General features: G+C 41.8%; 1 protein-coding gene across 1 annotated transcript; it reads right to left on the bottom strand.

Moving 5' to 3' along the window:
• Nucleotides 1-11,092: 11,092 nt before the first annotated feature.
• Nucleotides 11,093-24,326, bottom strand: LOC134358026 (E3 ubiquitin-protein ligase NHLRC1-like). The gene is made up of 3 exons (XM_063069891.1): nt 18,691-24,326; nt 17,923-18,092; nt 11,093-11,230 (listed from the first exon to the last, which is right to left on the bottom strand). Exon 1 carries the CDS (start codon nt 24,269-24,271, stop codon nt 23,066-23,068), a length of 1,206 nt encoding a protein of 401 aa, XP_062925961.1. The 5' UTR covers nt 24,272-24,326; the 3' UTR covers nt 11,093-11,230; nt 17,923-18,092; nt 18,691-23,065.
• Between the last annotated feature and the right edge of the window lie 2,217 nt (nt 24,327-26,543).

Here is a 26,543-nt window from a genome sequence, read left to right as displayed (position 1 = left end):
CGCCTCCACAATCTCCTTAGCTATCTCTTTCAGAACCCTGGGGTGTATTCCATCTGGTCCAGGTGACTTATCTACCTTCAGACCTTCTCCTTTGAAATAGTAACTACACTCACTTCTGCCCCGACACTCTCCAATTTCTTGCTTACTGCTGGTGCCTTCCATAGTGAAGGCTGACACAAAACATTTATTGAGTTCATCCTCCATTTCTTTGTCCCCCATTACTACCTCTCCAACATAATTTTCACCTCCCTTTTACTCTTTATATACCTTTAAAAATTTTTGGTATCTTCTTTTATATTATTGGCTAGCTTACCTTCGTATTACAGAGGCATGAGAGAGGAGCTGGCCAAAGCTGACTGGAAGGAGACCCCAGCAGGGACAACAGCGGAGCAGCAGTGGCTGGAATTTCTGGGAGCAATTCGGAAGGCACAGACTAGCTTCATCCCAAAGATGAAGTATTCTATTTTTTTTGTAATTTATTTTTTATTGAATTTCGTCATCAAACAAACATTTCCATAAGATGTATTTCAGATACTGTGTGTGTGTGTGTGTATATAAATAATATAATCATATTTGTCACAAATCTCCACATAATATTTATCTGAGGTATACACTTATAGAAAGGAGAGGAAAGGAAGAACAATCGAAAGAAGAAAACTATGTACAGAGTTGGGAGTGATCTTTTTTTACAACATATTCATTGACTTGCGAGAATAAAATCAGGCCTATGAGGTGTTATGTAGGTTAAACCATTTTTTCCAGTATGAATAGAATCGTTCCAACTTATGATTAACAGATGCTGTTATCTTCTCCATTTTGTAGATGTCCATTGTAATTTCCATGCATACATTTAAAGTTGGGCTCTCCTGTGATAACCATTTCCTGGTAAGGGTCTTTTTACCAGCCACCAGCAGTATATTCATTAAATATTTAAAGATGAAGTATTCTAAAGGCAGGATGATGCAACCGTGGCTGACAAGGGAAGTCAAAGCCAACATAAAAACAAAAGAGAGGGCATATAATAGAGTAAAAATTAGTTGGAAGTTAGAGAATTGGGAAGCTTTTAAAAACCAACAAAAGGCAAAAAAAAGCCATGAAGGGGAAATGTTGAAATATGAAGGTAAGCTAGCCAACAATATCAAAGAAGATACCAAAAATTTTTTCAGACATATAAAGAATAAAAGAGAGGCTGCTTTTAAAAAATAAAATTGGGCTGCTGGAAAATAACACTGGAGAGGCAGTAATGGGGGACAAGGAAATGGCAGACAAACTGAATAAGTGTTTTGTGGAAGACAGAAAGCAGTATGCCAGAAATTCAAGATTGTCAGGGGGCAAAATGAGTGCAGTTACTATTATTTGGGATAACGGGCTTGGAAAACTGAAAGGTTTGAAGGTAGTTAAGTCACCTACACTAGACTGGCTAAACCCCAGGGTCCTGACAGTTGCAACTGAAGAGTTTGTGGAACATTAGTAAAGATCTTTCTGGAATGGTTCCAGAGAACTGGAAAATTGGAAACATCACTCCACTCTTTGAGAAGAGAGGGAGGCAGAAGGAAGGAAATTATAGGCTACTTAGCCTCACCTCAGTGGCGGGAAGTTGTTGGAGTCAATTGTTAAGGATGTGGTTTTGAGGTACTTGGAGGCACATGATAAAGTAGGCCAAAATCAACATGCTTTCCTTAAGGGAAAATCTTGTCTCATAAATCTGTTGGAAGTATTTGAGAAACTAACAATCAGGATAGATAAAGGAGAATTAGTGGATGTTGTGTACTTGGATTTTCAGAGGGCCTTTGACAAGCTGCTGCACAAGAGGCTGTTTAACAAGATAAAAGCCCATGGTATTACAAGAAAGAAACTAGCATGGATAGAGCATTGGCTGATTGGGAGGAAGCAAAGAGTGGGTATAAAGAAAACCTTTTCTGATTGGCTTCTGGTGACTGGTGGTGTTCCATAGGGGTCGGTATAGGTACTGCTTCTTGTTACGTTGTATGTCAGTGATTTAGATGATGGAATTGATGGCTTTGTGGCCATGTTTGCTGGCTATTGAAGATGGGTGGAGGGACAGTTAGTGCCGAGGAAGGCAGCAGAAGAATCTGGACAGAGCAGGAGAATGGGCAAAAAAGTGGCAAATGGACTGCAGTTTCAGGAAATATATGGTCATGCACTTTGGTAGAAGGAATAAAAGCATATACTATTTTCTAAACAGGGAGAAAATTCAAAAATGTGAGGTGCAAAGGGACTAGGGTGTCCTTATATAGGATAGTTCAATGTTTCAATTTAATATCAGAGAATGTTTACAGTATACAACCTGAAATCCTTACTCTTCACAGACATCCACAAAACAGGAGTAAAACCCCAAAGAATGAATGACAGAAAACATTAGAATCCCAAAGCCCTCCTCCCCTCTCCCACGCAAAAGCATCAACCCTTCCCCCATCCCCCAGCAAAATCAATGCCCACCACCCACCATGCAAGCAATAGCAAGTAGGATTTACTAAAGGGTAATTTGCAGGTTGAGTTGGTGGTGAGGAAGACAAATGCAATGTTAGCATTCATTTCGAGAGGACTAGAATATAAGAGGAAGGGATGTAATGCTAAGGCTTTTTAAGGCACTGGTGAGGCCTCACTTGGAGTATTGTGAGCAGTTTTGGGCTTCTTATTTAAGAAGGATGTGTTGACGTTGGAGAATTTCAGATGAGGGTCTCACGAATGATTCTGGGAATGAAAAGCTCATTGTATGAGGAAAGATTGATGGCTCTGGACCTTTACTCAATAGAATTTAGAAGAATGAGGAAGGATCACATTGAAATCTATTGAATGTTGAAAGGCCTAAATAAAGTGGATGTGGAGAGGATGCTTCCTATGGTGGTGGAATCTAGGACCAGAGGACACAGCCTCAGAATAGAGGGATGTCCACTTAGAATGGAGATGAAAAGGAATTTCTTTAGCCAGTGGGTGGTGAATCTGTGGAATTTGTTGCCACAGGTGGCTGTGGAGGTCAGGTCATTGTGTGTACTTAAAGTGGAAGTTGATAGTTTCTTGATTAGTCAGGGAGGAGACAGGAGGATGGGGTTGAGAGGGAAGTGAATCAACCATGATGAAATGTCTGTATTGATGGGCCGAATGGCTGAATTCCCATGTTCTTATGGTCTATACTTCATTTCTCTCTTACTGCTTTTTGTTGTCTTCTGTTGGTTTTCAAAACCTCTATCTTCCAACTAATTTTTTTTTGATATTATATGCCCTGTCTTTTGCTTTTATGTTGTCTTTGACTTCCTTTGTCTTCCATGGATGAGAAATAACATCTCCACCTCATTGATAATCAACACCGTCACACCTCAGAGATGTGTGCTTAGCCCACTGCTCTACCCTTTCTCTGCATCCATGACTGTGTGGCTAGGCACAACTCAAATAGAACATAGAATAGTACAGCACAGTACAGGCCCTTCGGCCCACAATGTTGTGCCAACCCTCAAACCCTGCTTCCCATATAAGCCCCCACCTTAAATTCCTCCATATACCTGTCTAGTAGTCTCTTAAATTTCACTAGTGTATCTGCCTCCACCACTGACTCAGGCAGTGCATTCCACGCACCAACCACTCTCTGAGTAAAAAAACCTTCCTCTAATATCCCCCTTGAACTTCCCACCCCTTACCTTAAAGCCATGTCCTCTTGTATTAAGCAGTGGTGCCCTGGGGAAGAGGCGCTGGCTATCCACTCTATCTATTCCTCTTATTATCTTGTACACCTCTTATCATGTCTCCTCTCATCCTCCTTCTCTCCAAAGAGTAAAGCCCTAGCTCCCTTAATCTCTGATCATAATGCATACTTTCTAAACCAGGCAGCGTCCTGGTAAATCTCCACTGTACCCTTTCCAATGCTTCCACATCCTTCCTATAGTGAGGCGACCGGAACTGGACACAGTACTCCAACTGTGGCCCAACCAGAGTTTTATAGAGCTGCATCATTACATCGCGACTCTTAAATTCTATCCCTCGACTTATGAAAGCTAACACCCCATAAGCTTTCTTAACTACTCTATCCACCTGTGAGGCAACTTTCAGGGATCTGTGGACATGTACCCCGAGATCCCTATGCTCCTCCACACTACCAAGTATCCTGCCATTTACTTTGTACTCTGCCTTGGAGTTTGTCCTTCCAAAGTGTACCACCTCACACTTCTCTGGGTTGAACTCCATCTGCCACTTCTCAGCCCACTTCTGCATCCTATCAATGTCTCTCTGCAATCTTTGACAATCCTCTACACTATCTACAACACCACCAATCTTTGTGTCATCTGCAAACTTGCCAACCCACCCTTCTACCCCCACATCCAGGTCGTTAATAAAAATCACGAAAAGTAGAGGTCCCAGAACAGATCCTTGTGGGACACCACTAGTCACAATCCTCCAATCTGAATGTACTCCCTCCACCACCACCCTCTGCCTCCTGCAGGCAAGCCAATTCTGAATCCACCTGGCCAAACTTCCCTGGATCCCATGCCTTCTAACTTTCTGAATAAGCCTACCATGTGGAACCTTGTCAAATGCCTTACTAAAATCCATATAGATCACATCCACTGCACTACCCTCATCTATATGCCTGGTCACCTCCTCAAAGAACTCTATCAGGCTTGTTAGACACGATCTGCCCTTCACAAAGCCATGCTGACTGTCCCTGATCAGACCATGATTCTCTAAATGCCTATAGATCCTATCTCTAAGAATCTTTTCCAACAGCTTTCCCACCACAGACGTAAGACTCACTGGTCTATAATCACCCGGACTATCCCTACTACCTTTTCTGAACAAGGGGACAACATTCGCCTCCCTCCAATCCTCCGGTACCATTCCCGTGGACAACGAGGACATAAAGATCCTAGCCAGAGGCTCAGCAATCTCTTCCCTCACCTCGTGGAGCAGCCTGGGGATTATTCCATCAGGCCCCGGGGACTTATCTGTCCTAATGTATTTTAACAACTCCAACACCTCCTCTCCCTTAATATCAACATGCTCCAGAACATCAACCTCACTCATATTGTCCTCACCATCATCAAGTTCCCTCTCATTGGTGAATACCGAAGAGAAGTATTCATTAAGGACCTCGCTCACTTCCACAGCCTCCAGGCACATCTTCCCACCTTTATCTCTAATCGGTCCTACCTTCACTCCTGTCATCCTTTTTTTCTTCACATAATTGAAGAATGCCTTGGAGTTTTCCTTTACTCTACTTGCCAAGGCCTTCTCATGCCCCCTTCTTGCTCTTCTCAGCCCCTTCTTAAGCTCCTTTCTTGCTTCCCTATATTCCTCAATAGACCCATCTGATCCTTGCTTCCTAAACCTCATGTATGCTGCCTTCTTCCACCTGACTAGATTTTCCACCTCACTTGTCACCCATGGTTCCTTCACCCTACCATTCTTTATCTTCCTCACCGGGACAAATTTATCCCTAACATCCCGCAAGAAATGCTACCTATAAATTTGCAGACAGTACGACTACTGTTGGCAGAATTTCAGATGGTGACGAGAGGGCGTACAGCAGCGAGATAGATCAGCTAGTTGAGCGCTGTCACAGCAACAACCTTGCACTCAGCATCAGTAAGACCAAAGAACTGATTGTGACTTCAGAAAGGGTTAGGCAAGGGAACACACCAGTCTTCATAAAGGGATCAGAAGTGGAAAGAGAGTGCAGTTTCAAGTTCCTAGGTGTCAATATCTCTGAGGATCTAACCTGGACCTAACATATCGATGCAGCTACAAAGAAGACACAACAGCAGCTGGGAGTTTGAGGAGATTTGGTATGCCACAAAACACACTTGCAGTTTCTACAGATGTACTGTGGAGAACATTCTAACTGGTTGCATCAATATTGGTATGGGGGGGGGATGGGCTACAGCACAAGATCAAAATAAGCTGCAGAAAGTTGCAAACTTAATCAGCCCCATCGTGGGCACTGCCTCCATAGTATCCAGAACATCTTCAAAAAGGTGGCGTCCGTCATTAAGGACCTCCATCACTCAGGTCGTTCCCTCTTTTCATTGCTACCATCAGGAAGGAGGTACAGGAGCCTGAAGGCACACACTCAGTGATTCAGGAACAGTTTCTTCCCCTCTGCTGTCTGATTTCTGAATGGACATTGAACCCATGAACACTTCCTACCTACTTTTTTATTTCTATTTTTGCACTACTTATTTAATTTAACTATTTAATATATATAGTTTCTGTAATTCAGTTTTTTCCCTGTGCCACCAAGACAACAAATTTCATGGCATCTGCTGGTGATATTAAACCTGATTCTGATTCCTCATCCTCACTTTAGAATATACCTTCTTCTTTGGGACGTATCTATCCTGCTCCTTCAGAATTTCTCCTAGAAACTACAGGTTTTGCTGTTCTGCCGTCATCCCTGCTAGTGTCCCTTTTCAATCAACTTTGGCCAACTCCACTCTCATGCCTCTATAATTCCCCTTACTCCACTGTAAAGTTGATACATCTGATTTTAGCTTTTCCCTCTCAAACTGCAGGATGAATTCTCTCATATTATGATCACTACCTCTGAAGGATTCCTTCACCTTAAATTCCCTAATCAAATCTAGTTCATTACACAACGCTCAATCCGGAATTGCCTTTTCTCCGGTGGGCTCAACCATAAGCTGCTCTAAAAACCCATCTCGTAGGCATTCTACAAATTCCTTCTCTTGGGATCCAGCACCAACTTGATATTCCCACGTCAGTCATAGCCTATTAGTTGATGGTAATTGTTCACTCATAGATCTGAAAAATAATTTCGGTTGTGATTTTCCTAAAGAGCTGGCAGAAGATATTTTTTTAAATTGCCATAGATTTTCAAACTTGTGAGTTGGCACGGGCGCAATAAGGCAAGAAGCTCCAAGGCCTTGAAAGGAAAATCGTGGCACACTGCCAATAGCACATTGTACCACATGTAGGTAAGATAGTGGTTCTCAAGATATACATGGAGTTGTCAAATTATTCACACAGTAGGAGAATGTAATAGGGAAACTCGATGTTTATTCACAGGCAGTGAGAAAATCAGGGATTTATATATATGTTCTTATATATTTCTGAAAAAAAATTGTATATTTTTGTCTCTGAAAACTCAACTAGCAAAGGAAAGGTGTATAGCATGAAGACAGAAGGCCTAAAATTTATATTCCAATTATTTTCTCTCATTTTTCTTCAGGGACAGCAGTCCTTGTTGATGACAGATGTGAGAAGCCTGCATTTATTGATTGGGCTTAAGTAATATGTGAGTCTTGACAGTGAAAATCCGATGGCTGGTTAACCACTGGGCTTTCATGGTGATCCCTATTCTATATTTGGCTGATATCAGACAACATGCATTTTTTTGGCAGGGTTGTTGGATGGTGTTCAGGAACTGGGATCCTGGCAGCTTTTCAATTCCCAGGCTCAAAAAGTAAGGCCTGAAGGCAAAACTAGTTATTGTACAGACCAGTAATTAAATAGCTTTTAACAACACAAGTTAAAAACAGTTATGGCTATGGCGGTTGAGGTGCAGAAACTAGGGGACGATCAGATTTCAGCATACCTTTTATAATTCATTGTGATGTCTCTGAGTTAGAATAAAGGTCCCTGGCTCCTAATTGCTATGCAGTGATCTTTTTCCCCCAAAAATGTATTTGTCAACAATGGTGATTTATGAAAGATATCTCTGTCAAATAGTCTGCTGGGATTCACTTCCAAGGCATGCAAGTAAATAATAGCCACTTTTGCAAGGTATTGGAAGCTTTCCAAGAGAGAAAAGGAGTTGACAAAATTCATGCAGACCACTCATCACGACAAAAAAGTAAGATTTATATGAATTGCAATCATGTGAAACCATTAGTGTTGTCAATAACTGTCAATGGATGTACAATGGCTTACAAGGCTGCAGTCAATGTTGATGATGAGGCTGTTTATTTATATTTCAAGCTTTAAGAAAATATTGACAGAATTGTTTTCTTACATATGAAAATAGTGTGCTGACTGAATGTTTACAGGTAATTCTGAAGCAACTTGCAAGACTTTCCATCCAGTCAAACTGCTGACTCTTTAAATTGCAGTGAAGCCTGTTGAATAAAGCTGAAGATGTGAGACGTAAAACAATAAAGGCTTTAAATCCAAATCTTTGGTACTCAGTGAATGGGACAAATGAACAAAGCCAGTATTGGTGATATACTGCCATTTATAGACATGTTGCATTTAATGATATCTGATGTTGGCTTTGTACTTCACTATGAAGAAAACTCTGGACCAGCTCTGAAACCTACTTGATGTAAGTTAATCACTGCACTTGGTTGTTTTTCTCTTTCACCTACACCCAACCCACATGATGCTCCAACTCAGAGGTAAGAAAACTATCCTGGACTGCCCTCCAGAGGAATTGTAAGGTGACTATGCATCACAGTAGGTAGAGGAATGCCATATACAGTATTATGAATGACTCTGATGAACAGAACTGTTTATTGGGACTATTGCATTTCTTTGTGTGTTTTCACTTGAATCCTTTAATCCATGATTTTCTTTTTATGTCAGTGTCAGTTGAATTCTGGTTTGTAATTGAGTTAGACTTGAAACATAATACCAGTTGCCTCAACAGAGAAGCCAATCTGACATTATCCCAAAGGGAGCCAAAATTCCACTCTGCATTGGGATTCTCCAGGAACCCAATGACAAACTCTCAAGTGAAGCACCACATGCATTTAGGGCCATGAAATGTTTTGAGGGTTTGCTGTATAGGGTTGAAATATACTGTTGTTTTGCTATAACAAAATAAATTTGACATGTTAGCACGATGTAATTGGTTTGTGATTCGGTTTGCTTCTTCACTTTTTATTTTCTGGAAGTAGGGAGATCATTTCATGATCTTCAAAGCCAGCTGACTCTTATTGTGATATAGTGGTCAGTGGGGGGAAATGGAACGATTGCATTTATTTGACTCCCCCTAACTTGTAATACGTGGAACCAGGTCTCAAGAAGGAGGGTCTTCAGCATCTTCCTGGAACAATTTGAAAGTTTTAGTATCATCTTCTTAATGGTCTACCATAAGTTCTGATGTGAAAATTTTTAGGGTTCATTTTAATCTTGGAGCATATGGGATTGGGAATTGGTACTTTTGGAGTTCTGAGTGTTTTGTGAAATAATCCCTAATTTATAATCTACATTTTATTGCAACACTCAAGACTGTGTACACACATCCTTAAGGTGGAGCGTGTTGCCATTTAGATGAATGTTACCGTATAGTTGATATGGGTTCCCATTTAAGGATCCCTCCGCTTTCTGGAAATCAATATAGTAGCAAAATGAGAAACTGTGAAGTTAGAATCCTGACAAAGAAATAATGTTGTTTTTATTTACTACATACTGCTGTTTTCCGTTCTACTTGTGTGAAATGGAATATTGTTGATTGTTCTGAATTTTGAAGCTTTGAAGCCAGCTCAGCACGGATGCAGCTTCGAGTACCTTCTATAGAGTAGTGATGCTATGGTCGGTTCCTTATGGTTGTAATAAGCAGGGGAGGGGGTAGTGGAGATAATTTCCCAATTGTGTGTGTCTCAAATAGCCTCTGCCAACCATGAAGGTTCCAGGCTATCACGTGTGGTTTTGCTACTAAGTCCAGCTGAATTGTTTCTACTGACAGGGGAAGGGCAAAAGGCCCCTTAAAACCTGTTGCTTTGGGCAGTTGGCACTCATCAGCATGTTTGGCAGCTCATCTAGCGGGGAAACTCTGATCTCAAACCTCTGCTGCCATGTGGCTATACCCACTCATGAGGAAGGCTTTGGGAGTAAACCCCGAGGAAAAATCCGGATCTGGAGTCCCTAAGGCAGCCCTATGTTGAGCTCAATGCTAACTGGCAACTCCTGCAATGCCTCTGGTGCAAAACTGTATTGATCTCTGCCGTTCCATTGTATTCATCAGCTGCGAGGAGAGGAGGAGCCGTGGGAAACAGCTTGCTCTCCATACCACAGTACCCTAGTTTGGGCACCATACAGACTGTAAGGATGCAACATCCATGGTTGATCCCAATCAATGGAATGCTTCAAGGTGCTGTGGTTAAATTTCTGGACTTGTAGAGATCTGGATTGACAGAGTTCAAATCCACCATGGTAGTTGTTGGATTTAAATTGTTGTCAATCTGGAATTTTATAAATTAATCATTGGTAATGATGACTACAAAATTACTGAATAGTTGCAGAAACATAGCTGGTTCAATTGTATTCGTCAGAGGAAGAAATCTGCCATTCTTATCTCATCTGGACAACATGTGACTCCAGATGACGTGAAAAGCCACTTACGGGAAAATTGGAAATAAATGCTTCCCTGTGATCCCGCCCCCCCCCCGATCCCTCAAAAAAATTGTACCTCCAAGGATGGCAAATAAGTTCAGCCGCAGGTGCAAAACCAAGCTGTTGCCTACAAGATAATAGGATCAGGGGGTGATAGGATAATAGGGTCAGAGGGTGACAAGGTAATAGGGTCAGAGGGTGACAAGGTAATAGAGTCAGAGGGTGACAAGGTAATAGGGTCCGAGGGTGACAGGACAATAGGATCAGAGGGTGACAATTGCAGGATAATAGAATCAGAAGGTAACAGGATAATAGGGTCAGAGGGTGACAGGGTAATAGGGTCAGAGGGTGACAATTGCAGGATAGTAGGGTCAGAGGGTGACCATTGCAGGATAATAGGACCGGAGGTGACAGGATAATAGGGTCAGAGGGTGACCATTGCAGGATAATAGGGTCGGGGGTGACAGGATAATTGGGTTGGGGGGACAATTGCAGGAAATACAGAACTTAAGGGCAAAGGCCACTTAAGTTGGATCTTCAATACGAAAAAGAAATGACCATCGGCAACTGTAGTGGTTTGCTGCTTACAGTTGCGTTGCTCCTGGGGTTATCCAAGGACAGAGTTTTGCAGTTTTACAGGGGGAGACTTAACCTTTTATAAAATAGTATCTGAGGTGTTCCATGAGGTTCAGGGAGTTAGTTTCTGCTAGAAATGAAATACATACACAAATGCACTTGATGGACAAGTTTTATCAGAGACTCAAACACACCGAACTTCATTTAATTTGGAAACATTTACTTAACTTCAGAATTTGGAATATACGAATACTTAAGTTTGACATCTTGTTTGCCAAAGCTCTCAGTTATGTCAGCGCTCTCATATTGACACCAGTTAGAATGAGGAGGTCTGCATCTATCTAGCTTCCTGTAGAAAAAAAGACATATGATGAGACACAGTAGCTGAAATCCCCAGAGTTACTTGTCAATGACATGAGCTTCCATTACCATCAATAAACTGAAAATATCCAACCTCAAAATTTATTATATAAATGTAGACAGGATTCTAGGGAAGTCAGTGTGATGCTCTCATCCTTCCAAATTCCTTCTGAAAACATCAGGAATGAAATCCACAAACCTGATCAGCATCAAATTGTCACCGAAAATATCACTGGAATGGTGATGGTGCACTTCAGCTGCACTGCTAAGATCCCCGGGACATTAGCAGTGCGTGCACTTTGCACAAGCTTCTGCCCCAGTGAGGACTGAACTTGCAGGAGGAAAAAGGTATAGAGCATATAAACTCTTCCAACTATTTTGCAGATAATGTGGAAGATTAGTGGATGGAATATGATATGGCAAGTGTGATGAGCTGGGCGGATGAATTAAGAGCATTGATTAGCACATTGGACAATGATGTTGTTACTTTCACAGAGACATGGTTAAAGGACAGGCAGGACAGGTAACTCAGCATTTCAGAGTCTAGAACATTCTGGTGGAATGGAGATGATTCAAAACAGATGGCAGTTTGGCAAAATTAATCAAAGAGTCCAATATTCCAGCGAGGAGGATGTCTGTGAAGGTTGTTTGAATGAAGTCTCGTTGGTGGAGTTTAGAAACAAAAAGAAGGTAGCACCTCTGGATAAACTAAAGGCCTCCAAACAGTCAGTGGGAGAGTACATGTGGGCAAATCATAGAGAAATATAAAAATTATAGGGAGTAATAATAGAATATTATACCACACTATTATCTACGATTGTCTTAGTATGAAAGGCTTAGAAAGACCAGGTTTTTAAAGGGCCCACAGGAGAGATTTGTGAGCCAGTACATAAACGATACTTCTAGCAAAAGAGAAGGATGGGATCCAATCACTGGGAATGAAGCCAGGCAAATGGAGGAAATGGAGGGAGAGCATTTCAGGATAGTGGGCAGTTTTAAGGTTGGAATGGAGAACATTGAGAGTGGGCCAAAGTTCAAGGTCCTGAATTGCAGATCATTTTCAACCAGTTAACACAGGAATTAGAAAAAGTGGACTATGAACAGAAAATAGGATTATTGTGATCAACAAAAGTCATACAAAATGAACTAAATACAACTGAGGGCCAATATTCCTAAAGAGGTGAAAGACCAAACTTGGACTTCAAGAAATATCAAGGATTGGATAAATGAGAAAAAAGGCTTCAGAGAACTGAAAACAGGCAAGATCATTCAAGTATATAGCAAATGTGGAGTAATGCTTAAAAGTTAGGATGGCTAAGAGGGGGCCAAAGTAACGCCGGTGGATAAAATTTAGGGAAATCCCTAAATACATTGTAAGGATATGAAGGGCATGGGAGTTTCCAGAGAAAGAGTAAGGCACAATAGAGATTATAGTAGCAATTTGTAAAAGGTGTTGATTCAACATTCAACATTGTTTAATGTCATTTCCACTAGACAAGAGTCAAGGAGAATGAATACTTCTCATCTATACTCAGTGACCTGAGGTACCTCCTGTACCGAATAAAGTGACGACCGAGTGCATGTCTATTGTCTCCAAAAGTAAACCAGGTAATTACAGGCCGGTGACCCTGACATCAGTAGTAGGTAAATTATTGGAAGGTGTTCTGAGAGATCAGATATACAAATATTTGGACAGCCAAGGGCTGATTAAGGATAGTCAGCATGGCTTTGTGCGTGGTAGATCATGTTTAACGAATTTTGTAGAGTTTTTCGAGGAGGTTACCAAGAAAGTAGACGAAGGAAAGGCTGTGGATGTTGTCTACATGGACTTTAGTAAGGCCTTTGACAAGGTCCCACATGGGATGTTAGTTCAGAAGGTTCAGACACTAGGTATCCATGGAGAGGTTGTAAACTGGATTCGAAATTGGCTGTGTGGGGGAAGACAGACAGTGCTAGTGAATGATTGCTTCTCAGACTGGAGGCCTGTGACTAGTGGTGTGCCTCAGGGATCTGTACTGGGACCATTGTTCTTTGTTGTCTATATCAATGATCTAGATGATAATGTGGTAAATTGGATCAGCAAGTTTGCTGATGACACTAAGATTGGAGGTGTTGTGAACAGCGAGGAAGGCTTTCAAAGCTTGCAGAGGGATCTGGACCAACTGGAAAAATGGGCCAGCAAATGGCAGATGAAATTTAATGCAGACAAGTGTGAGGTGTTGCATTTTGCAAGGACATATCAAGGTAGGACATACACAGTAAATGGTAGGGCACTGAGGAGTGCAGAGGAACAAAGGGATCTGGGAGTTCAGATACATAATTCCCTGAAAGTGGCATCACAGGTAGACAGGATTGTAAAGAAGGCTTTTGGCATCCTGGCAATCATAAATCAAAATATTGCGTATAGGAGTTGGGATGTTATGGTGAGGTTGTATAAGATATTGGTGAGACCAAATTTGGAGTATTGTGTGCAGTTCTGGTCACTTAACTATAGGAAGGATATCAGTAAGATTGAAAGAGTGCAGAGAAGATTTACTGGGATGTTACTGGGTCTTCAGGAGTTGAGTTACAGGGAAAGATTGAACAGGTTAGGACTTTATTCCCTGGAGTATAGAAGAATGAGGGGAGATTTGATAGAGGTTTACAAAATTATGAGGGGTATAGACAGAGTAAATACGAGTAGGCTCTTTCCACTTTGATTAGGGGAGATGAATATGAGAGGACATGGCTTTAGGGTAAAAGGGGAAAGATTTAGGGGGAGCATTAGGGGGAACTTCTTCACTCAGAGAGTGGTGGGAGTGTGGAATGAGCTGCCATCTGACATGGTAAATGTGGGCTCACTCTTAAGTTTTAAGAATAAATTGGATAGATAAATGGATGGGAGAGGTCTGGAGGGTTATGGACTGGCTGCAGTTCAATGGGACTAGTGGAATAAAGTTTTGGCACATACTAGAAGGGCTGAATGGCCTGTTTTCTGTGCTGTAGTGTTCTATGGTTCGCTGCTGCAGCCATTCACTTCAAGATTCAAAATGCTGTACATTCAGAGATGCTCTTCTGCACACCACTGTTGTAACAGATGGTTATTTGGATTACTGTTGTATTTATGTCAGCTTGAACCAGTCTGGCCATTCTCCTCTGACCTCTCTCATTAACAAGGCATTTTCACCCATAGTTCTCTATAAAAGGATGCCTTTTGGTTTTTTGCATCTTTCTCTATAAACTCTAGAGACTTGTGTGTGAAAATTCCAGGAGCAGTTTCTGAAATACTCAAAATATCCCATCTGGCACAAACAATCATTCCAAAAATCAAAATTATCATGGATCATATCTCTTCCACATTCTGATGTTTGGTCTGAACAACAACTGAACCTCTTGACCATGTTTGCATGCTTTTATGCATTGAGTTGCAGCCACGTGATTGGCTGATTACATATTTACATAAGTGAGTATGTGTACAGGTGTACTCAATAAAGTAGCCATTGAGTGAAGATTCGTTATGGAAAAGGACATTGTAGATGGAGAGTTCAAGGAAGGGGATGGAGGGATTCTAGAATAATCTACGTGAAAAAGGAAAAGGTATTGGAAGTTCTAGAAGACTTAAAGGTAGATACATTGAGGGTCAGAATGACATACAACCCAGGTTGCTAAGTCAGGAGATTGTTGGAACTCTGTCATAAGCTTTCAAATCTTCTTAGGCCATTGGTATCCAAGATGGGCAGCAGAGCTAAGTCTGGTAATTTTATGTTGCATTGACATTCAACCACAAACAGTTAAAATTTAAGAAAACAGATGATTTTCAATAAGTATTATTTAATATGCGCAGTTACCACCTCCTCCTACACAGTCTGTTTAACTTCCTTTTCTCTCAGCTTTCTTTTTTTCTCTCTCTTGGAAAGCCACTTGTATTTCACATTTAAAAAATATGAAACACAATTCTATTGTTCTATATCTGTATTTTTCCAAAGCTATGGTAGGTGCTGTTTTGCCTCAATGTTCCCTTATGCAAAGAAAAAATCTATACTGTTATTACTAGTGTGGTTTTTAATGAGGCCAGCAACCTGTGGTGACTTCTCCTACATTGAAGGTCTCTTTAATTTTGTTCTCCAACATACCTGTGTAAAGTTTGTATTTGACTTATTAGTCAAATACTTTTCAGATTACATCTTACACCATGCAGTTCAACACCGATTGCAATTTGACTACCATTATGTTAGGTTTGCTTCCAAATTATTCAGTTTTTGAAGTGAAAAATTTTCCATTTATACCAGAGTTCCTGAGGACTCGATATTCACTTATTTTCTTTCTTCTTCACAATAACCGCACAATCACCTTTTATATTCATCATTGATCCTTATGCAGCTTTCCGTCAAAAATTACGTTGACACTCAACTATGTATTTCAAATTCAGTTCAAAGCAAATTTAGTATCAATGTACATACACAGTGCCTATCAAAAGTATTCACCCACCTTGGAAGTTTTCATGTTTTATTGTTTTACAACATTAAAGCACAGTGGATATAATTTGGCTTTTTTGACACTGATCAACAGTATCAAAGTGAAAACTAATTTCTACAAATTGGTCTAAATAATTACAAGTATAAAACACAAAATAATTGATTGCATAATTACTCACCCCCTTCAAGTCAGTATTTAGTAGATGCACCTTTGGCAGCAATTACACCCTTGAATGTGTGGGTAGGTCTCTCTCAATTTTGCACATCTGGTAATTGGATGCGATTTTTCCCCATTCTTCTTTACAAAACTGCTCAAGCTCTGTCAGAGTGCATGGGGATTGTGAGTGAACATCCCTTTTCAAGTGTAGCCACAAATTCTCAATTGGATTGAGGTCTGGATCTGACTTGGCCAATTCTGGATATTAACTTTGTTGTTTTTAAACCATTCCTATGTTGCTTTGGCTTTATGTTTGAGGGACATTGACTTTTCCCTAGACGTCTAGGTAGTCTCCAGCCCCTTGGTGTGAACCGTCTAGGTAGTCTCCAGCCCCTTGGTATGAACATAGAATTCTCCAACTTCCGGTAATTCCTTCCCCCTCCCTTCCTCTATCCCTATTTCACATCACCTCCCTCATAGTTCCGCCTCCTTCTACTACTGCGCATTGTTCTCCTGCCAATCACCTCCCTGCTTCCCCTCCCCCACCACTTTGTCTTTCAAATTACTGTTTTTTTCAACTACCAGCATTCTTCAAACCCTCCCCAAAGTTCTTCCTTCAGTCCTGACAAAGGGTTTCGGCCCGAAATGTCGACTAATCTTTTCAACTGATGCTGACTGACCTGCTGAGTTCCTCCAGCGCATTGTGAGTGTTCCTTTGACAACAGCATCTGCAGATTATTTTGTGTTTGTCTTTTCCCAAGTCACGGTTCTCTTGCAAACTGCATCAGGTTTTCCTCCTGGATTTCCCTGTATTTTGCTGTATTCATTTTACCCTCTACCTTCACAAGCCTGCTGCAGTGAAGCATCCCACAGCATGGTGCTACCACCATTGTACTTCATAGTAGGGATGGTGTGTTTTTGATGATGTGCAGTGTTTGGTTTATGGCCAAAAAGCTCAATTTTAGTTTCATCAGACCATAGAACCTTCTTCCAGACTCCAGAGTCTTCCACATGCCTTCTAGCTAAGATTTCATGTGAGTTTTTTTCCCCAACAGTGGCTTTCTCTTTGCCACTCTGTCATAAAGCTGCGATTGGTGAAGCACCCAGGCAACAGTTGTCGTATGCGCAGTTGTCGTATCTTGGCCACTGAAGCTTGTAACTCCTTCAGAGTTATTATAGATCTCTTTGTGGCCTCCCTCATTTGTCCCCTTCTTGCATGGTCACTCAGTTTTTGAGGACAGCCTGCTCTAGTCAGATTTACAGCTCTGCCATATTCTTTCCATCTCTTGATGATTGACTTAACTGTACTCCAAGGGATATTCAGTGACCTGGAAATTTTCTTGTATCCATCTCCTGGCTTGTATTTTTCAATAAACTTTTCACGGAGTTCTTTGGAGTGTTCTTTTGTCTTCATGGTGTAGCTTTTGGCAGGATACTGACTTACCAGATAAAGGTGTATCTTTACTATAATCAATTGAAACACCTTGACTGCACATGGTGTTCTCCATTTAACTAATTATGTGACTTCTAATACCAATTGGCTGCACAAGTGAGGAATTGGTGTGTCATAACGTGGTGGTGGGGGAAACAGGTGAATACTTATGCCATCAATTATTTTGTGTTTTATCTTTGTAATTAATTTTGATCACTTTGTAGAAATCTGTTTTCACTTGTCCATGAAAGAGCCTTTTTTCTGTTGATCAGTATCAAAAAAGCCAAATTATTACCACTGTGATTCAATGTTGTAAAACAATAAAATATGAAAACTTGCAAGGAGGGCGAATACTTTTTCTAGGAACTGTATGTCACCATAGACAATCCTAAGGTTTTCTTGTGGGCATTCTTGATAAATCCATAATAGAATAATAACATAATAGAATCAATGAAAAACAGCACCAACTTGGGTGTTCAATCAGTGTGCAGAAAACAAGCTGTGCAAATACAAAAATTAATAATAATAAATAAATAAGCAATAAATATCGAGAATATTAAATGAGAAATCCTTGAAAGTAAGTCCAAAGGTTGTGGGAACATTTCAATGATGGGGCAAATGTAGTTGAGTGAAGTTACCCCTTTGGTTTAAGAGCCAAATGAGTGAGGGGTAATAACTGTTCCTGAACATGGTGGTGTGTGTCCTGAGGCTTCTGAACCTTCTTCCTGATGACCTGGGTGGTGGGGGTCCGTTATGATGGATGCTGCTTTCTTGCAAAACATCAAGGAATTGTTCCATGCTTCCCTTGCTGGAATGGAAATATAGATTGTTTCAAATAATCAAATGTATTTTTTTCATATTCTTCACACATTAAACCAACGTATCTGTTTCTTGGCATTTCTGGTATCAAACAATTCTTCCTCACTGCCAGGCTCACTATGTCCTCCACAAAATTTTCACTAATTCTTCATTGATGGAATTGCCTGTAAGAAGTTTGGTTCATTCCAGGCATAGTCACATCTTCTCAGCAAATCGTAACTCTTCATATAAAGCCTGGACAACTTTTGTACTTCTTGATAAGACACAATACTCTTGGTATCGGTTTGATTTGTATTGAATTATATTAATTTTAAAGTTTTTTTTTAGTACAATTGTTTTATTTAAATGCTGTGCTCTCGACATTTCTAAACTAGAAGATATCAAGGTCTTTCTCATCACTGCATCTTTTTATGTTTAATTCAAAAATTATCACATGACCAATTCTAGTTTTCAGCTGCAAATTCAAGCAATCTTTTGATTTTTAAAGCTCAAGTTTAATTTCATCTTGATGGATCATGACAGGAATATCAACAGTTCTAAAACTTTTCACCTGTTAAAACTTTATAATGTTGGCAGTATGTACTTACAGTCATTGAATACAGCACAAAGGATTAGATCTTTCCACACCTCAAAACCCTTCTTCATTTGAAGACCTAATTGATGGCCTGTGATCAAACTCCATATTCTTTAATATCTTTGGTTAATACAAGTCTCCAGCATCACATTTACTTCACTCTTGTAAAGTTCAAGTTCAATTTTGGCTCTGCACCTGATGCAGACTTCTGAACCAGCAGAAATTGTTAATTGTGCACACTATCAATGCCCCTTAATATTGTGAAAATTTCAATAATTTATTACCTAATCCAAATTTCAGGAAGGCAACCCTAGATTGTATGAAAGCTTATAATCTAACTCTTGTCTCTGTATTAGCATATTCAAGAGTAGGGATCAAAGTTTAAATCTTCACTTTCACCAAATGCTGTGTTTAAATCCACCCTGAGTACTCCACTGAATAGCAAGGCTTTTCTTCAGCCAAATGAAAATCCAACACACATGCCTGGAATTCCAATTTCCTCAAACAAGAACACGAATAACAAGGAAATGGACATTTTTGCCAAATTTCCCTTTCAATGAAGATGACTATCACAGCAACAATGGCTAAACGCTACAATTCATTACATGAATCTCTGAATATTCCCAAATCAATGTGACCAAAGGTAAGTTTAAAGGATCCTCTGTGCTGTATCTGAATCTCTGCAAATTCATCTAACTATCTAAATAAACAAAAACTCTTACTCATTGTTTGCCTCATTTAACTCTGGCGTGTTGTCAAAGAAAATGCCTGAAATATTTAGCTGCTCTGCTAATTTCAGGAATGTTATAAATGAGAATGTTTATATAAATTAGTCATAGCTACACCATCTGCTGGCTATTGTGAGTTGCATCCAGCCCTCCCAAGCTTCAGAAGACTGCCCTGAATTTGAAGAACAGAATTTATTAATTGATTGGTTTCCTTCCTTTTATTGCAGAATAGGCGCTTTGAGCCATGCCATCCAGCAATCCCCTGATTTACTGATTTAATCCGAGTTTAATCACAGGACAATTTACAATGATGAATTAAACTTTGGACTATGGGAGAAAACTGGAGAAAACCCACATGGTCACAGGGAGAATGTACAGGCAGCAGCTGGAAATGAACCCAGGTTGCTGGTTCTGTAAAGCATTGTGCTAACCACTATGCTACTGATCAGCCCCTTTTTGGTCTGTGTATTATAATTCTCCATTCTACTCTCAGTTAACCTCTTTGTCTGTAGTTGTCCACATTATTTCAATGAAACTCAAGACAAGCAAGAGGAATAGCACTTCCATTTTCTGAACTGGCACATTCAGAACCCAATTTCAAATTCAACTATTTCAGATAGTCCATCAGTCCTATTTCCTATTTGCAATTCCCAGGATTTTTAAAACTGCTTCTCCCTTTTGATATTTGAGATTTCTCCTTTCTTATTCACACCTTAAACACATTTAACCCCTATTTTTATGTGATTGTTTCTCTAATTCTCGACAGAGTCAAAAAGCAATGCAGCATAGGTACAGGCCAAATCCATGCCAAACATTTTGTCTACTCAACCAGTCATTTCTTTTCTCTCCATCCTTTTCCCTTCCTCTGCAACTTAAAAAACATATATTTCTAACTTTTCCCAATCCATATGTGATCAACCTGACAAGTTAAATCTCCTTCTCTCTACATTCTTGATCTGACAAGGATTCTAGGATTGTCTTTCTTTAGATTTCCAGAATATGCAGTGTTTTATTTTTGAGATTGACTTTGGCATCCATAATGGGTAGTCAATGTAACAGTCCATAGAACTGTTCTCTGGGTGGATATTACCAGGTGTGAAGGAAATGATGATAACCCAACCAATCAGAATATTAAGTATAGGTTTATGGACACCTAGCCAACAGTTCGGCCCAAATTCACTGTTCAGCTTTACAATTGTCCAGCATGACACAATAAAAGCTAAATAAATATTATGCCACTGAAGCAGGGAGCAATGTTTGCCATTCAGTTACAGTACTACTCGGGACTCAGTTGTGATGTTGTCCAAAGTCAAATATCTGAAGACACTGAACCAAGCTTTGCCAAATTCTGTGTTCTCAGTGACAAGGTACTCAAAGACTGATGGCATCTGTGGCAGTTTGTCTTAGATTAGAACACTGTGGCTTCAATACTCCCATGTGAATCAAGTATTTGACCTGGTTTGACATACGTGGAATGCTGCATTGTCTGAGACACTCTTTCATATAAGACCGGTTCACTGTTTGCCTGGATAAGATCTTAAGACACCTTTTAAAGTGTTCTCTATGTCCCCATGATTCTCTACAACACCAAAACAGATGTCTTTTTAATCATACCTTTGCAAGTTCTTGATTTGCATAAATTGGCTTGCTTAGCAATGTTTATGGCTGAGAATTTATTAAACTGTCTTAACAAGTTTGCATTATGATAAATCTGTCAAATACAAACTGAAGGAAGTGAAAGGAAATGAAGTAAGTACAACATAAAGATAAGAAATTCTGCAGATGCTGTAAATCCAGAGTAACAGATACAAAATGCTTGAGGAACTCAGCAAGTCAGGCAGCATCTATAGAAATGGATGAAGTCGAGACCTTTCATCAGGACTGGAAAGGAAGAAGGCTACCCAAAGAGGATCATAGGTTGGAGACAATCCAGACAGAATATGATGTGTGTTCTCCTCCAACGTGAGAGTGGCCTCATTGTGGCAGTAAAGGAGGCCACAGACTAAAATGCTGGAACAGGTTTGGGGATTAGAATTAATATGGTTGGCCACTGAGATATCCTGCTTGTTGCAGACAGAAACACTTTATATTCTCTCTGGGTAGCCTCCAACCTGACACCATGTACATTGATTTCTGTAACTTCTGTTCCCTGTTCTGGCTCCCCTTTTACCTTTTCTCTTCTCTTCTCTCTCAGCCCCTCCTCCTTCCCCTTCTTTCCTCTTTTATCAGATTCTTCCTTCAGCCCTTTACTTCCTACACCCATCATCTCCCAGCTTTTCACTTCATTTCCCCCAGTCCCCCACCAATTACTTTCCACCTCACCTAGCTTCACTTATTACCTTCTTACTTGTATTCCTTCCTCATCCCCACCCACCGTCTTCTTCTGACTTTTCCCCCTCCCTTTCCAGTCCCAATGAAGGGTCTCAGCCAAATTGTCAACCCTTTACTTCTTTCCACAGATGCTGTCTAACCTGCCAAGTTCCTCCAGCATTTTTGTTTGTGTTACAATGGAGTAAATACAAGATTGTCCAAGTAGCAACAAAGTAAATTGGTAATTCTAATTAACCGTTCCTTAGGAATACCACGTGCACAGTAGATAATTAGCCGACTTTATCCTGATAAGATTATAACAATGCTCCAGTGTTTCTCACCCACGCCAACACTGACGTTTGCTGCTAGATTCACACCAAAGCTCATTTTACTTCTTTAAATGTGCAGATTTGTAACGTTCACAAAAAAATAGTGCTTACACCTCTAGTCAAAAATGAGATTCCATTACCAAAGTACATACACTATATGTCACCAGATACAACCCTGAGGTTCATTTTCTTGCAGGCATACTCAGCAAATCTAAGAACTGTAATAGAATCAATGAAAGACCACACCTAACAGGACAGACAAGCAACCAATGTGTAAAAGGTAACGGACTGTGCAAACACAAAAGAAAAATAAATAATAATAAATAAGCAATACATATTGAGAACATGAGAAGAGTCCTTGAAATTGAGTCCACAGGTTGTGGGAACATTTCAGTGATGGGCAAGTGAAGTTATCCCTTTTGGTTCAAGAGCCTGATGGTTGAGGGGTAATAACGGGTTCTGAACCTGGTGGTGTGAGCCCTCAGGCTCCTGTACCTTATACCTGATGGCAGCAGCAGGAAGAGAGCATGACCTGGGTGGTGGGGGTCCCTGATGATGGATGCTGCTTCCCTGTGACAGTGCTCCATGTAGATGTGCTCAATGGTGGGGAGACCTTCACCTGTGATGGACAAGACCTTATCCACTACCTTCTGTAGGCTTTTCCGTTCAAAGGAATTGGTGTTTCCATACCAGACTGTGATGCAGCCAGTCAATATACTCTCTACCACACATCTATAGAAGTTTGTCAAAGTTTTAGATATCATGCCAAATCTTATCATATCTTCAATTTTGTGAGTGGCTTTACAGAAAGATGCACAACAATTCAAATGAAATCAAGGATTCCAGTTCATAAAAGTCTTGCAGCAGTCATAGTTTGGTTAAGTAAAACGGGGCTGCTGAATCAGACTATTGTCATATGCACCAGGGCACAATTAATTTATTTCCTTGAATGATATTTCACAAAGGAAATTATGCACGTGGTAATAATAAATAAAACAACTATTACAAAGGTGGTATATCGTCAGGACAGCTCTCTGGCCGGAGGCATGGAGAGATCAAGAGCAGCATACATCTTCCACGTGTTGTCTCCACCGTCGAGCACCATTAGCTCACCGTCAGCAGTGCATGCCAGCCCCGTTGGGCGGATCAGACCCCGGTCCACAAGGATGCTGTACTGGCGGGTTCCAGGGTCACCTACACGACCCACCGTACCATCCAGCCCGTCGGCAACCAGCACGTTGCCGTCGGCGTCCACGGCGATGGCGGAGAGCCCAGCAGGGATGCGGGCGACCGGGCTGAAGCCGGTGCTGTCGAGCTGGCGGATCAGCTGGTGGCAGCTGTTGAAGGTTTTGAGGCGGACAGCGGCGGAGGGGCCAGGCGGCGACAGGTGCTCCACCACGTGGATGCAGCCTTGTCGCGGGCACACGGCCACTTCCCGGGGGCAGCGCAGCCCCTCGCACACGCTCTCGGTGCCCAGTAGGGCACCACCGGGCAGCCGCAGGCTCAGCAGTAGTAAAGAGCCTCGCCCGGCGTCTGTCAGTACCACCTGGTTGATGCCCAGACCGGCAGCCACACCCCATGGGAGACCGAAGCTGTCCTGGACGACGGCAGGGCTCCGGCTTTGCCCCAGAACAAACACCTTAAGGGACGAGTCGCCGCCATCCGTCACCACCAGCAGCTGCCCACCGCCGGCCAGTGCCACACCCAGCGGGTACACCAGCCCCGTGGCCTCGACGTCGGACTCCAGCCAGCGCTCGCCACGTTCCCAAAGCCGCAGCGGTCGGGAACCATCATCGGCCACTGCCAGCAGTTCGGCGCACACGGCCAGCGCCCTGGGATTGAGCAGCCGGCCCCAGCCTCCGTACACCGTTATTAGTCGGAGCTGCGAGGGCAAACCGCTGCTGCCGCCGCCGCCGCCGCCGCCGCCCTGCTCCGGGCCCAGCATCTCCGCGAGCTGCAGCAGCGGCAGGCAGTCGGCGGCCAGCGACGACGGCCCACAGCGCCGGCAGAACGGGCACTGCAGCTCTCCGGCCCGGCTCAGAGTCCGGGCGCAGTGGCGGCACACGACATGCCCACACGGCAGCACACAGGGTCGGCGTGCCGCGTTATCGCCGTAGTGCTCGAAGCAGACTTTGCACTCCAGCACATTGATCCTGATATCCTGCACCAGGCTGCGGGCGGTGCGCAAGGCCATCGGCTCGGTGAACGCTGCAGCTGGGTTCTCCATCGGCAGCCCGTCCTATTCCCAGACGTCCTCGCAAGAGCACCGATCCCTCAAGACCTACGGCATTCAACCTCTGGCAACAGACAGAGCGGTATCGTGACCGTGAATCGTGGCCAAGACATCCTCCTGGAATCGTTTTGTCAATAAAACACGCAAGGAGCAAACTCACATTGCAAAGAGGGGCCAAAAAAACAATAATTCAAAATAAAGCTAAAACTGCAGATGCTGGAAAACCTTTTGCCCACATGTCCCCAGACGTGTGGTTAAACCTTCTTCAAATTATTTCAGTGGCCAAAGACGTCCCTTTTCTTTAATTATTTTACCAATCACAGGAGAGACAGCATCTACCTTTTAAAAAATCTCTTCCACAATCCAGAGAACCAGATAGGCAATGCAGTCCCCTCTACATTGAAGAAACCAAACGCCGTTTGTATGATGGTTTGGTGGAACACCCTGTGGGTCAACTAGGGCAACTCCTAAGTTCCAGTCATCTATCACTTATCAACTGCATTCCCATTCTGACCTTCCTGTCAATGGCTTCCTCCATTGTTCCAACTAAGACTCTGAGGGAATTGCTCCTCATCCACCCCCCCCCCCGCCTCTAGGCATGTTGTACCCTTATAATTCAACACTGAGTTCAATCATTTCACATATCCAGTTATGATGTATATTCATCAGCCTGAACTCATTGTTTCTCTCCACAGATGCTGCCCAATCTGTTGGGAATTTCCAGCATTGTTTTTTTTTAAGATTTTCAACAATTTGTCTCTCATGGTTCCAACACATTTTTAAAAAACATTAATCCATCTATTAGATGGTTCTAAAAGTCACAGTCAAAGAAAAGTACAGCACAGAAACAGGACCTTCAACCCATCTAGTCCATGCCGTCCCATTTAAAATATATCGACCCGGCACCGTGTGCGTAGCCCTCCATACCCTTACCATCCAGGTGCCTATCTAAACTTCTCTTAAACATTGAAATTGAGCTCAGATGCACCAGTTGTGCCGGCTGCTTGTTCCAAACTCTCACAATCCTCTGAGTGAAGAAGTTTCCCCTCATGTTCCCCTTAAACTTAGTTGTAGTCCCACCCAACCTCAGTGGAAAAAACCTGCTTGCATTTATCCTATCTATATCCCTCATATTTTTATATACCTTTATCAAATCCCCTCTCAATCTTCTATGTTCCAAAGAATAAAGTCCTAAAGATTTCAATTTTATAATCCATGTCCTCCAATCCCAGCAACATCCTTGTAAATTTTCCCTGTACTCTTTCAACCTTACTTACACCTTTCCTGTAGGCAGGTGACCAAAACTGCATACAATGCTCCAAATCAGGCCTCACCAATATTTTAAACATCTTCAACATAACATCCCATCTCCTGTATGCAGTACATTGATTTATGAAGGTCATTGTGCCAAAACCTTTCTTTCCAACTCTTACCAACCTGTGACACCACTTTCAATGAATTATGGACCTGTATTCCCAGGTACCTTTGTTTTACCGTACTCCTCAGTGTCCTACTGTTCACTGTGTAAGACGTAGGTCTTACACAGTGAACAGTAGGACACTGAGGAGTACGGTTGGTCCTACTGAAGTACAACATCTCACACTGGTCTGCATTAAATTCCATCTGCCATTGTTCAGCCTATTTTTTCAGCCGGTCCAGATCCCGATGCAAGCCATGATAGCCTTCCTCACTATCCATGGCACCCCCCATCTTGATGTCATCCGCAGATTTGCTGATCAAGTTAACCACATTATAATCCAGATCATTGATATAGATGACAGACAACAAGGGAGCCAGCACCGATCCCTGCGGCACACCACTACTCACAGGTCTCCAGTCAGAGAGGCAACCATCTACTACCAGTGTCTGACTTCTCTCTCAAAGCCAATGTCTAATCCAATTTACTACCTAATCTTGAATGTCAAGTCACTGAACCTTCTTGATCATCCTCCCATATGGAACCTTGTCAAATATCTCGCTAAAGTCCATGTACTATAGATAACATGCACTGCCTTGCCTTCAACTTTCCTGGTAACTTCCTTGAAAAACTCTTAAGATTGGTTAAACATGACCTACCACGCATGAAGCCATGCTGATCATCCTTAATCATGTCTATCCAAATACTCACATATCCGGTCCTTTAGAATACCTTCCAATAACTTTCCCATTACTGATGTCAGGCTCACTGACCTGTAATTTCCTGGTTTTTTTTTAAGAGACTTTCTTGAACAGTGGAACAACGTTAGCTATCCTCCGATCCTTCAGC

The sequence above is a fragment of the Mobula hypostoma genome, chromosome 17 (assembly GCF_963921235.1).
Source record: "Mobula hypostoma chromosome 17, sMobHyp1.1, whole genome shotgun sequence".
NCBI classification, from domain to species: Eukaryota; Metazoa; Chordata; class Chondrichthyes; order Myliobatiformes; family Myliobatidae; genus Mobula; species Mobula hypostoma.
The sequence above is the reverse complement of the archived record's forward strand: the minus strand, read 5'-3'. Positions and strand labels throughout refer to the sequence as shown.

Coding starts and splice junctions, on each gene's coding strand:
- LOC134358026 (XM_063069891.1), bottom strand. CDS start 24,271: ATGGAGAACCCAGCTGCAGCGTTCACCGAGCCGATGGCCTTGCGCACC.